Here is an 11,949-nt window from a genome sequence, read left to right on the forward strand (position 1 = left end):
TCCCCAACTTCTCTCTGCCTCTCGTTGGAGCCCCCAGCGCGGTCGGTGAGGCTCAGCGGAGAGGTCCCTCCTTTTCAAAAAGGAGGTGCGCCTGGGGTGGAGGGTGGACAGAACCCACTTGCGGAGTGAGGCTTGCCTCCCGGGACCGAGGTGCCTCCTTGGGCAGCCGGCTTTCTTGGGTGGGGACCAGACCGACTCTCCCCTCCCCCGGTTCCCCCCCAGACTGCGCCTGCGGCTCTGGGCCGGGGAGGGACTCGCTGGGCGCGCGGACGCCCCAGAGCAAAGGGTCTGTGCGGGGAGCGGTCCGCCCCCGAAGTCTTGTTTCCTTCCTAGGGTGGTGCCCTACGTGTGCGTGGCTGAGAACCCCCATTCCTGCCCTCCCTGGGCGGGGGCTCCCAGGGGAGCCAGCAGGTGGCGGGACCGCCACCCGCGCGCGATCTTTACACGGAGACACCCCACCCACCGCCTCAGCCCCGCCGACGGGCTGAGCCGACAGGAGAGGTTCCGCGACTTGGCAGCAAGTCTCAGACCCCACCACGCCGGGCAGGGTAGACATTGCTCCGCCCGTTTTACCGACGAGGTTACTGCCGTTCGGAGGTGAAGGACCTGTCCGTGCGGCCGGCTAAGCGACAGAATCGAGATTCAGAACCAGGGCTTCTTGGCTCCACATCTCCCTCGCGCTCCCTGCCTCGCCCGCCCAGCCCGCCCAGCCCGCCCAGAGGCACCCCAGCCGGGTCTAGCGGCCACAGCTGCTGGGGTGGGAAGGAGGAGGGAACGCGATGCCGCTCCTCTTTGCTCCGGGCGGAATCCGGATTCCGGACCAGGCACCCCCCTGGGACAGGCCCTGGGCGGTAGGGACAGGAGCGTGAGGCCGGGTTGTGGGCTCTCCCCTCCCCGAACTGACTGCCCCTTCCGAGAGAGAGACTTGTAAACCAGGACTTAGAAGAGGTCGGAGTGAGTGATAAATTAACTGGTGCAGAAGCTGAGGGCGGATGGGGAGGAGGGTGCTTTGTGCGGTTAGGAAGAGGGGAGCAGGGAAGACCCGTGGGTAGTGGAGGAAGAGGAGAGGCCGGTGGGGGGGGGGGGGGCAGGGGGGGGTCAGGGGAAGGCCAGGGGCTCTCTGAGGTTGGACACAGGCTGCCCTGAGGGGGAGGGTGCTGCCTTGTATGACTATGGCCACTGTGGTTTAGGAGCTTAACCAAGGTGCCAGGAACTGCTCTGAGCACCTGGAGGGATGACTCATTTCAGCCCGCAACCACCACAGGAGGTAGCCTCTGCGATCTCCCTTTATAGGTGAGGAAAGAGAGGGGATCGCTTGCCAGAGTCAAACACAGCTGCACAGCAGGCTGGCTGGCTCCTGGGGCTGCATGTCCAGCCACTGGGGTGGCTCCGGGGATGGCAGCAGGCCAAGGCTTAGGGAAGCTACTGACATTTTCAGCTGGTGATGATGGGGGTTCTGGGGCAGGAGGATGGATTTTGGAGTCTCTGTTGGGGACGTGGAGAAATAGTAGTGAGCAGCCCAAAGTACCTACTTGGATGTTGATGGGAGCAGATGGGGTCCTGGGTTATAAGATCTTGGCCTGGGACTCAAAGGCCCAGGAGTGTCAAGGGACACTTTTTGTGAGTCACAAGAAATCATTCATTCGGGCTTACAGATGAATAAAGGGGAAGGTTTGCCCATTTTTATCCAAGAATGTCAACGCTCTAAGAGATTAATGTGACGCCCAAGGTCCCACAGCTGGGGGCTGGCAGCACAGGGGCAGAACTCCACTGCCTCACCTCCTGTTACCCACCGGGCCTCCACTGCCCACGCTGCCTCCAGGAGAGGGTTCAGGCGCGGGGTCACTAGTGGACATGCCAGAAGCCGGTGTGGTGCCAGGTGGTTAGGAATGAAGACTCCATGTGCATTATTGTTACTAATGTTACTAGCGGGTGATGTGGGGGCTGCACCTGTGCCCAGCTCTTTTCTATACACGATCCCTTTAATCCTCAGGAGTTTTCCTGGTGATGGGAGAGTTGACTGTGTTGTAGTGGGAGGGGAAGAATGAACTGACATCAGCTGTCTTCTCTTTCTGACCCCGGGGTGATAGCTGAGGGCTTAAAGTCCAGTCTGTGCTCAGGACAGGTAGGGCGAGAGGGACAGGACGTGCCTGTTCCCCAGACAGCGTGATGTCTAGGGGCAGGAGGTTTCTGGGCCCCGTGTTCTCGTGACTTGTTCTCTGCCCCTGGGGCTTTCCCACCCGAGGACCTTATCAACCTCTAGGCCTAGGGCGTGACTTTGCCCGGTGCCTTTATGGCCACTGCTGCTCTGCAGGAGTCACCAGCTCCACTTTGTAGGTGAGAGGACAAGGGCCAAAGAGGTTAAGAAAGGCCCAAGGACAAGCACCTTGACTGGTTTGTAGACAGAGGTTTCAGTTTCCTTGGTTTGTTTCTTAGCAGCACAGCCGGTTTTTCTAAAGCTTCCCAATACAGACTCCGGGATCCCCACTGTCTCCAGCCAGTAACAGGGGTCTGTTAGTTGGAGGGAGGAAGGGCCCGGAGGCAGCTTCCCCTACTCCCCTGCGTCAGCACCTGGAATCCCCCATCGGAAGCCCCCATTGGAAGCCCCCATCGGAAGCAGGGGGACACAGTTTGAGAACCACAGCCCAGGCTCCTGCCTGGGAGCTCTTTGCTGCCCCAGGGATGCCTTTGTCCTGACAGCTTGGGTCCCCCTCCGCACTCTCTACTGAGCCCCTAACACAAGGCCCTGCACTGGGAAGGCCCCAGCTGGTGCTTATGAGCACCTCATCCTCTACACCCGATCAATCGTCTGGGCAGCTGTGACAGGCTTTACTGTGACTTAGGTGAGTGAGCTTGGGCAAGTCACCTGACCTCTGCATGACAGTTTCTTTCCTTGCATGGAGCTTCCTACTCTACCAGCCTCACGGGTTTAGGAGTAAAATAGGACCCTGCCGAAGCAGAAGTGCAGAAAGCAAACGAGGTCCTTATTCATGTAACCCTGGGACTGAACTTAGCAGTAGCTCCTGCTCACCTCTGCAAGTTAGCAGCCAGCCTGATGGTCTTCTAGGTCTCTACCCACAGGACTGTGCCAGGAGCGTGGCTTTGCTTGGTGTCCCTCGCTGAGAGGTGTGGCCTGGACTTGCCTCTGGAAGCCTCCCTTTGCACCTGGTGCAGGGTGTCTCCACAGCCCCGTTCAGTTCCCCAGCATCGGCTGTCATGAGCTGTCTTGCTTTGCTTACCTCCCCAAGGGGTGTGTAACCCGGGCTGCTTTGACATACACTGGCTGGTGGGAGACCTGGGTTTAAAGGCAGATTCAGGTGGAAGTGACAGTGGTGGCAAACTTGACCGTTCACTTATCCCATGGCTCTTCTTGCACACCCATTGAAGGCCCCGGTCAAGCACTGTGCCGGGTACTGGGGACATAGTGGTTTCTCACGGGTAGGTAGATAATATGTAATACAAGTCAGAAGGGAATGGATAACTTGTGATCAGAACGGTGGAGAAAACAGATGCCTGATGGGAAGTTTCAGGAGGGGACCCGGTAGGCAGAAAAGACGTGTCTGACATTTTTGATGAGCGGAGAAAGGGGGCAACCTGGAGCAGATCCTTTCAGGTGGAGGGGCCAATAGGTCTGAGGGAAGAAAGTGCTAGGCGTGGCCTAGGCCTGGAAGGAGAGCTGCTGTGCCTGAGTGAGGTGGCCAGGGGGAGTCCACCGGGGCGAAGCTGGAGAGGGAGACAGGGCGGATCTGCAGCGCCGGGGGCTGGGTAAGGAATGTAGCCTGAAGTGTTTCTTTTGCTTCCTGGGCTGGTGGTTGGGAATGGCACCTGGGTGGTGTCTGAGGGCTGTGAGATAAGGGACACCTCACTGGGTACCTGGCTCAGCTTGTCAGAAGAGGTTGTAGGGGTGGGGGGCGGACACCTGTGCCGAAACCAGAGGCTAAAGAAGAGCCTCAGTGGCTCCACACCCCCTCCCCCCACCCTCCAGAAGCTGCTAGAACAGAAAGTCTGGTTGGCAAGTCCAGGGAGGGGCTGAGCAAGACTGAAGGGCAAGGTGCAAACATCACCGTCAGTACTGAGGAAACAAGTTAATGGAACGGCAGCCGGGGCAGAATGTGGAAAGTGCAGAACCGGCGGGTGGGGGTTAGGAGGAACCTGGACCTGTACTGGGGAAGTCCTGGCGAGAGAGGAAATGGCCGTGGATTATGTTTCAGTGATTTTACAACCCTCAGCCTTCCAGGCAGTTTTCTTGTTTTGTTTATAAAGAAACCCAAGCCAGCTGCAAGCTCAAGGTCACACTAGCCAGGCCAGACAGGTTTTCCAAATTCAGAAGGGAGTAGGATTTGCCAGGCAATAGAATTTGGATTCCTTCCTCATGAAGATCATTGAAGAAAAGTCAGGGAACCCTTCGGGCCTGGTAAATGACTTGACAGTGTGTGTAGGTCTCAGATGGAGAACGGGGAACAGGGAGAAGGGGGAAAGGTCCCCCAAGAAGGAGGAGCTGGGCAGGAGGCTGAGTAAGGGCCATATTCCAGGCTTCGTGGGGGACGGAGCAGAAGTCATGGCTGTGGGAAGTGGAGTCGTGTTCAGGGTCTTCCCTGCACAGGTTGGAGGGGGGGCGGGGCCCTCCCTGACATGCCACCTCTGTGTATCTTCCAGGCCCAGAGGCTGCTGGGCCAACGGAGGCCCCGCCAGTCCTTCTTCGAATCCTTCATCCGGACCCTCATCATCGTGTGTGCGGCGCTGGCCATGGTCCTCTCCTCTGTCTCCGTCTGTGACGGTCACTGGCTCCTGGCTGGGGACCGCCTCTTCGGGCTATGGCACTTCTGCACCAGCTCCAACCAGACTGGGCCACACTGCCTCAGAGACCTGAGTCAGGCCCGCGTGCCAGGGCTGGCTGAGGGCATGGTCCTGGCCCGCAGCATGGATGCCTTGGCCGTGGTGGCCGCCATTTTTGGCCTGGAGCTCCTCATGGTGTCTCAGGTGTGTGAGGACCTCCACTCACGGCGCAAGTGGGCCCTGGGCTGCGTCCTCCTCCTCGTCTCATTTGTCCTCTCCTCTGCGGGGCTCCTGAGCTTTGTGATCCTCCTCAGGAACCAGGTCACGCTCACCGGCTTCACCCTGATGTTCTGGTGCCAGTTCACTGCCTCCTTCCTCCTCTTCTTGAACGCCATCAGCGGCCTGCACGTCAACAGCATCAGCCATCCCTGGGGCCAGCTGAGGGAATTTTAGGCCCTCCTCCAAGGACATCGGGTTCCACAACAAAGTGGTCAAGACGTGACTTCTGGTGGGGGTAGGGGTGGGACAATGACCTTGGAACTGCTGCCTCTTACCCAGTAACCTTTGGGGGCTCAGCCAGAAATGGCCCAGGGCCCTGTGCCCAGGGCCAGAGGCCAGGAGCGTGCCTCCATGCCACCAACTGCACAAGTGTAGCCAAGTTATTAGGATGTAGATTGTAGGACACATTGTAAAATCCTTTTCTTGAATCCTCCTTCCCAGGACGGGAATCGATTTGGAAGCAGCTCAGGTAACTGGTGCCTGGGCTGGCTGCACAGCCAAGTGCTGTTCACACCTGCTTCCCGGCGCTGGGCTGGGAGACCAGCTGCAGGGTCCCTGGGGCCTCCGCGGTGGCTAAGAGTGGATCGCCTTCCAGCTAAGGGTGTCCAGCCGAGCCTAGGACTTCCTTCCACCAACTCAGGGGACCTCTGGGCACGCCTCTCTGCTTTAGCTTTGGTCATGCCAGGGAGGCAGAATTTAGGATTTCTTGTACCTGGTAGTTTTTCAAACCATTTTACTTGATTCGACCCCTGCCCTTTGGGGAACCCTGTAATGCCTGTATAACCCTCTGCTTCCAGCAGCTGGCTGTCTCCGTTGGGGGCTCTGCCTGTGGGATTCCTGCCTGACCTCTTTGAGAAGAGTTTAGAACAAGCCTTCCAGAAAAGTCCACCTGACTTCTAATGCGCAGCGCTCCCTGAGGCAAGTGTGCGTGCCCAGCTTTGGTGAGGATCCGGCAGCCTGAGGGGCACCATCTCTGATCCCTGAACACATTCAGAGAGCAGCTGCTGGACCCTGGGTGATGGTTAAACTGAAGATGCTCGCAGGTGAAGGGGACCAGGAACCAGTAAAGACTTCCATCTCACCAGCAGATCAGTGTTTGGGGCATTAAATGGCCCCCTTTCCAGTGCCTTTGTGCCCTCAGCCCACTTCATTCCACCCCAGCCCTCCCGCTCCCCTACCGAATGAAGTCTGGCCTGCCCTGGCTCACTCTGCCTGCCACTGAGTGTATGAGTTTTGGTCACTCAGTTTCCCTTCCTGGGCTGGGTGCTTGTACCTACCTCTTGTGTTTTTTAAAAACTTTTATTCCAAAATGCACAGTCTGTGGAGATGGCTCAAGAAAGGTTTTGTGGACCAATCGGTAATTGGAGGGCAGAGCTCGTCAACCGTGTAGGCTGGGTTCTTAGCCCTGGAAGTGGGCACCTGGCCTTTCACCAGGAGCAGTCTTCAAGGGGCAAAGGGTGACCTTGTCTCTGCAGAGGTGCAGAGGTGGGGGGCCAGGGCCCAGAGAGGGCTAGTACTCACCAGGGCCACCCAGAGCCGGGACTAGAGCTGGACCCCTCACCAGCAAGATGCTCTTTCTCTACAGTGGAGGGCGGGGTCTCCACTCTGTCCAGATGCATGGGCCAAAGAGCACTGGTAGTTTTTGTTTTGTAAAAGGGTTTAAATATTGAGCACTCTTTAATCCTCACAAGGCTGGTGGGGAAGGAGTGTTGGTATTCAAGGGAACTGAGATCCAGAGAGGAAAGGGTGGGACTAAAATCCCCAATGGGAGAGGGAGACAGGCCCTGGTAAAGGAGACAGCCTTGGAGCATGGGGACTTGAGACCTAAAGCCCTGGACTGGGCTTCTGCCCCCTCCTGGCCTAGTAGTTTGGGCAAGTCACAGGGCCTGGGTGAACCTGCTTCGCTTCTATCAAATGGTATAATGCCCCCTCTCCTGCTCTCCCTGCCTTGGGGGCCCAGGATAACTGACTGACAGGGCAGTAAGGCGGAGGGACGCCTCAGACCATGTCAGGGCTACTAAAGGGGAGCTGGGTCCTGGGGCTGTCCTGGCCTCCCCTGGGACTTGCTCAGATTAATTCAGTCGTCTTGAAGGCTCTAGGACAGTGGTTCTCAACCTTGGCTGCACATTAGAATCACCTGGGAATCTTTTTAAAATCCTGATTTCTGGGCCTCATCCTCCGGAAATTCTGTTTCTTTGTTACTAATGTTGTGGCCCCACCCCATAACAAAGAAACAGAATTTCCGGAGGATGAGGCCCAGAAATCAGGATTTTAAAAAGATTCCCAGGTGATTCTAATGTGCAGCCAAGGTTGAGAACCACTGCTCTAGGATGAGAGCTCCTGGACAGGTGAGGGGCAGGGAGGGTCCACCTGGGGCCAAGGACCGTGATGTCTCATGTTTCCGGAGCTTCTAAGTTTGTCCCTGAAAACGAGCAGGGGACCAAGGAAGCCCCTCCTCCAGGAAGCAGTAGGGAGTTGACCAGAGCACCCTCCCTCACCTGTCTCAAGGACAAGGAGACTGACACACACCAAATCTCACCTCAGTTCCCATTTATTTTCCTCCTCCCTTCTCAGACCCCTGAGCTGCTCTCCCCCCTCCCTGTCCCATGCTGCCCAGGTTCCTTCTGTTGAGTTCTGAGGGACTCTCACCCTCCAACCCAAGGCCTGGAGAAGAGGTCACTAGTCGCAGGAGAAAGCGTATGCTGCCTGGGGGGAGATGGACTGTCCCAAAGCAGTGTCCTGCTCTCTCAGGACCAGCGTGGCCTATGTCCACGGTGGCCCTGCTCCGACCTCTCAGATGACGCTGGCCCTGCAGGTGCCCCGGCTCGGCTCCGAGGGGCTGGCCTTGGTGCCGTGGGTGAGGCTGCTGGTGCCGATGCTAGAGGAGTTGCTGAGGGCCATGGGGCGCAGTGAAAGCTCACGCAGGTGCCACTGCCGCCACTTCTTCTGAACCTCCAGCTGCACCTGTCCCGGAGACCGGCCATCAGCCCAGGAGGGAACAGCAAGAAGGGCCCGGGGCCTAGAGTCCTGCTCACCCCCTGGGGCCTCTGCACGGTCCTGCCACTCCTACCCAGTAGTCATGCCTCCCCACCTCCTGCAGGCCACTCGGATTGACCAGCTCCAACCCGATGTCCAGGGGGTACTGAGGGCCCTTCCCTAGGCACGATCACCTGCCATCTCACTACAAATGTCCTGAAGGGCTTGTCGTTGTCACACTAGCTCCAGGACACCAACATCCACATCATCCCACGGGACAACAGGACATGTTCCCAGGAAGCCACCCTAGCTCAGAGCTAATCTGAGGGCCAGAGAGCTGCTCCGGAAATTTCCCCCATGACCCCGCTGTAGCAGCCGAATCTTTGAGGCTGGGCTTGGTGGCTCATTCTGGGGAAACGTCAGGAGTTATCCCCATTAGTGTGTGGCGAAGCAGACAGATGGCCAGCAGTCACAGAAAGGCCTGACTTACGTGCCATGCCGAGTTCACTAGTGATTACCCAGCTTCTGTGTGCCAGGAACCTCATGTCCTGACCCAAATGCTGGGTAAGGGCACAGGCCTCAAGGTACGTGACCAGGCCCCAAGGACTCAATGGCCACTGGGAGCCTTTGAGTTGGCAGAAGTGTCATTTGAGTTACTCATTTTACAGATGGGAAGACTGAAGCTCAGAGTGAGGCAGTGACAGGTCATCGTCCAGCCAGGAGCCCGGCTTGGGGGGGGGGGGGCGGGGGGAGTGCCTGCACTCTCCTCCATTTCCTGACTTTCCCAGGATAAGCATCCGCTGTAATGCTTGTTAAAAGCATCCCAGGCTCCAACCCAGGCCATTTTTGCTGACTGGAAACTGGGGGTAGGGCCCAGCAATTGTTTACCAAGCCTTCCAGGTGGTTCTGTTGCTCCCATAAAGTGACTCAGACTCTGTGAAGACAGGCCCAAGTCCGGACACCCCGGCCTGCCCTGCCCACACCCCACCACCCTTTCCAGGCAGCTCGCTCTGACCTGGAATCCAGTGACTGGGAGCCCCTCCAGGCGCTAGGCAGCCTGAGCACTCACCTCCCCGTTGAGGAAGCAGTAGAGGACGGCCACCACCAGGCCCTGCGGAGGGACAGGGCAACAGGTTAGTGCCGGTGCCCAGCACTCGCCTCCCCCTAACCTCCTCCTCAGCTCTCCCATCACCAGCCCAGGCTTCCCCCCCACCCCGCCCCCCACCCCGCCCAGTGCTCCAGAGCCTTCTCACACCCCTCACCGCAGGGGCATGGGCTGCCTCTTCTGTCTGTGCTGCGTCACCAGCACAGACAGCTCCTTGGGGTAAGGACAGGGTTCCTTTCATTTGTTGTCCCCAGTGTCTAGCGTAGACCTTGCACATGTGGTGTCAGTGCCACTGAAGTAAGGGCTCTCACAGGGCATGGGGAAGGCCAGTCACCTGATTAGTCAGGTGGGCCACCTGGGAGAAGCAGGGGGTAGTGGCACCTGGAGGAGGGCTTGGGGCCATCCATGTGACACCCTGGGCCCTGAGTGGGCTCGAGTTCAAGACAAGCAGGGCCTTCCCACCGGAACCGCCATCTTCCCGTAATTTGCCAAAATGACTAACACAAAGGGAAAGAGAGGCCCTGCTACACGTTCTCTTAGAAAACACGAAGTTGCTCCTTGGGCCACATACGTGCGAATCTACGAGAAAGGCGATGTTGCTGCCTTCAAGGGCACTGTTCAAAAAGGATGCCCCACGGATGTTCCCAGGGCAAACGGAAGGGTTGCAGAGTCACCCAGCAAGTGTGGGCATTGCAAACAACAAGGGCAAGAGAATGAAAGTAGGACTTGAGCATATCGTGGATGTTCCCAGGGCAAACGGAAGGGTTGCAGTGTCACCCAGCAAGCGTGGGCATTGCAAACACACAAGGGCAAGAGAATGAAAGTAGGACTTGAGCATATCAAACCTCCAAGAGGTGAGCAAGCTTCCTGAAATGTAAAGGAAAATGTTCAGAACAAGAAGGAAGCCAAACAGAAAGGTACCTGGGCTCAACTGAGGTAGCTGCTCCGCCCAGAGCAGCTCCTGGTGAGAACCAACGCAACGGAGCCTGGGCCGAGGGAGCCCCCTACCTGGGAGCTCATGGCATGACAGGTGTAAAGAAACAAAAGACCTTTGTTCTGTTCAAAATGTTGTTTTCAATTGAGTAGAAGAGTGGTGTTCCTCCCCCAAAGAAATATTTAAAGGAAAAAAAGATAAGCTGGAGATGTTTAAACATGGCCAACTATTCAAACTGAAAAATAAATGTGCTGATGTGTGGTCAGAATAAGCCTGTGTGCACGTCAGCCAGCCATGGGTGTGACCTCCCTGCTAACAGACAGGTGAATGCATCTCCTGGAGCTGGGGCCTCCAGGCCACATCCGATTCATGTTCCCTGGCGTGGTGGGGCCTGTGCCTCCCGCTATCAGGAGCTCCTGTTTGCCCAATGGTGCCCCCTGGGATCCGGGCATGGAGCCCTGCCAGGGTAGGGATTACAGCCTGGGATGCAGGATTTGAGGTGTGCGGAGAACCATGAGCCATGAGCAAGGTCTCTGCAGTGCAAATTCCCTGCTCACCTCCTCAGGGACCCACCTTGGGCCACCCTGCTCTTCCTTACATTACAGGCTCCGCCCGAGGCCCAGGTGTCACAGCTCTGACCTCAGTGGCCAAGCCCTCTTCCCCAATTCCATCCAGGCCTGCCCTTAGCTACTTACTACATTGGAAAGGACCCCAAAGAGCAAGAAACCAGCCCTTCTATAGTGGGCTTAATCCCACGACTGCTCTAGGGTGTTGGCATTTAATAAGGCTTAGTGACAAAACTAGGAGGACTTGCTTTAGATTTTTAGACATCAATGACTGCTGCCTAGAATGGGGACAACTTGGGGCTGGGGGTGGTGAACACTTATCCAAAGCAGAAATTTTGCTGCACATTAGAACACCTGGGAGCCCTGCTCAGGTTTTACTCTGCGCCCCAAATCTGAATGTCTGGGAGTGGGCCATCAGCAGCTTTGAACAATCCCCAGGTGGTTGGGGTGGGCATCACTTAGGAACCACTGCCAGGGGGCATGAAGGGCAGGCCGAGATAAAGCAGCTTTGAGCACAGCTTGGCCTGCACAACTGTGGGCTTCTGGGTGCCAGGTGCTTCATTGAATCCTTGCCAAAGCTCTAGGAGGTGGGTGGGAGGATCCCCTTTGCAGGTGAGTGACCTGGGCCTCGGGGATTCAGGCAGAATGAGAGCTGTGTGTGCTTGGCCCAGAGAGGGCGGTCAGGCTGCCGGCTGAGGCTGCTGCCCACCTCCCTGGGCCCAGGGTTGCCTGGCCTCACCTGTCTGGGCCCCAAAGATCCAGAGACACGTTTTCACAGGTGAGGGCAGGAGCCCTGGGCCAGGGAAAGTTAGATGCGCTCCAGGTACATATAAGGCAGGCCTTGCACAGCCAGCCACTGTGAGAAATTCGGCAGTCATTCAAAAGGGAGTCTTTAAAGACTTAATGAGGTGGGGAATTGTTCATGATGGGCCTGGTAGAGAACTAAGCAAACAAGCAGGATACAAAAACACAGTTTGATCCCAATTATAGGTGCCTGGAGGTTCACCTGTGTGTGTCTTCCTGCACAGAAAAGACACTGAGAAGTAAGCACCCACATCTCAACAGAGGTCATCTGTGGGTTCTGAGCTTATGAATGAATTTTTCTCTTTCAACTTTTCCTTACTTTCCAAATTTCCTCCAATAAGCAAGTATTATTTCTACAATTGGAAAGAGCAAATAAACTTTGGTTTTTAAAAACATTGACAGGGGTAATAGTATTTTGGTCCTGTGTGTGTTCTTTAAGTCCATCTTTTAGAAATACATACTAAAATAATTACATTTGAAATAAAACGATGTCTTGGATTTGCTTAAGA

The 11,949-nt window shown here is 56.6% G+C and overlaps 2 protein-coding genes across 10 annotated transcripts in view; one reads left to right on the forward strand and one right to left on the reverse strand.

Moving 5' to 3' along the window:
* Nucleotides 1–16: 16 nt before the first annotated feature.
* On the forward strand, nucleotides 17–6,367 carry TMEM37 (transmembrane protein 37). 9 transcript variants are annotated; one of them, XM_005876485.2, is made up of 2 exons: nucleotides 17–597; nucleotides 4,657–6,367. In XM_005876485.2, the coding sequence occupies exon 2, from the start codon at nucleotides 4,747–4,749 to the stop codon at nucleotides 5,227–5,229; it is 483 nt and encodes a 160-aa protein (XP_005876547.1). In that variant the 5' UTR covers nucleotides 17–597; nucleotides 4,657–4,746; the 3' UTR covers nucleotides 5,230–6,367. The 9 variants fall into 9 exon arrangements, with proteins under 9 accessions (XP_005876547.1, XP_005876539.1, XP_005876544.1 ...); XM_005876477.2 differs by lacking the exon at nucleotides 17–597 and adding an exon at nucleotides 604–851; XM_005876482.2 differs by lacking the exon at nucleotides 17–597 and adding an exon at nucleotides 1,112–1,293.
* A 1,221-nt stretch (nucleotides 6,368–7,588) lies between these two features.
* Nucleotides 7,589–11,949, reverse strand: part of SCTR (secretin receptor) — an 88,866-nt gene continuing 84,505 nt past the window's right edge. The window contains exons 15-16 of the mRNA XM_014547886.1: nucleotides 9,101–9,142; nucleotides 7,589–8,019 (exon numbers count right to left, since the gene is read on the reverse strand). Coding sequence (XP_014403372.1) covers nucleotides 7,849–8,019; nucleotides 9,101–9,142 — 213 coding nt within the window. The 3' untranslated portion in view covers nucleotides 7,589–7,848. The remainder of the gene's footprint in view (nucleotides 8,020–9,100; nucleotides 9,143–11,949) is intronic.

The sequence above is a fragment of the Myotis brandtii genome, unplaced genomic scaffold, assembly GCF_000412655.1.
Source record: "Myotis brandtii unplaced genomic scaffold, ASM41265v1 scaffold488, whole genome shotgun sequence".
Lineage (NCBI taxonomy): Eukaryota > Metazoa > Chordata > Mammalia > Chiroptera > Vespertilionidae > Myotis > Myotis brandtii.

Bases quoted from the DNA above. Each gene is read 5' to 3' on its own strand.
- TMEM37 (XM_005876477.2), top strand. From the start codon at position 780: ATGCCGCTCCTCTTTGCTCCGGGCGGAATCCGGATTCCGGACCAGGCA. The intron at 852-4,656 runs GTAGGGACAGGA...TGTATCTTCCAG, and splicing joins CCTGGGACAGGCCCTGGGCG to GCCCAGAGGCTGCTGGGCCA.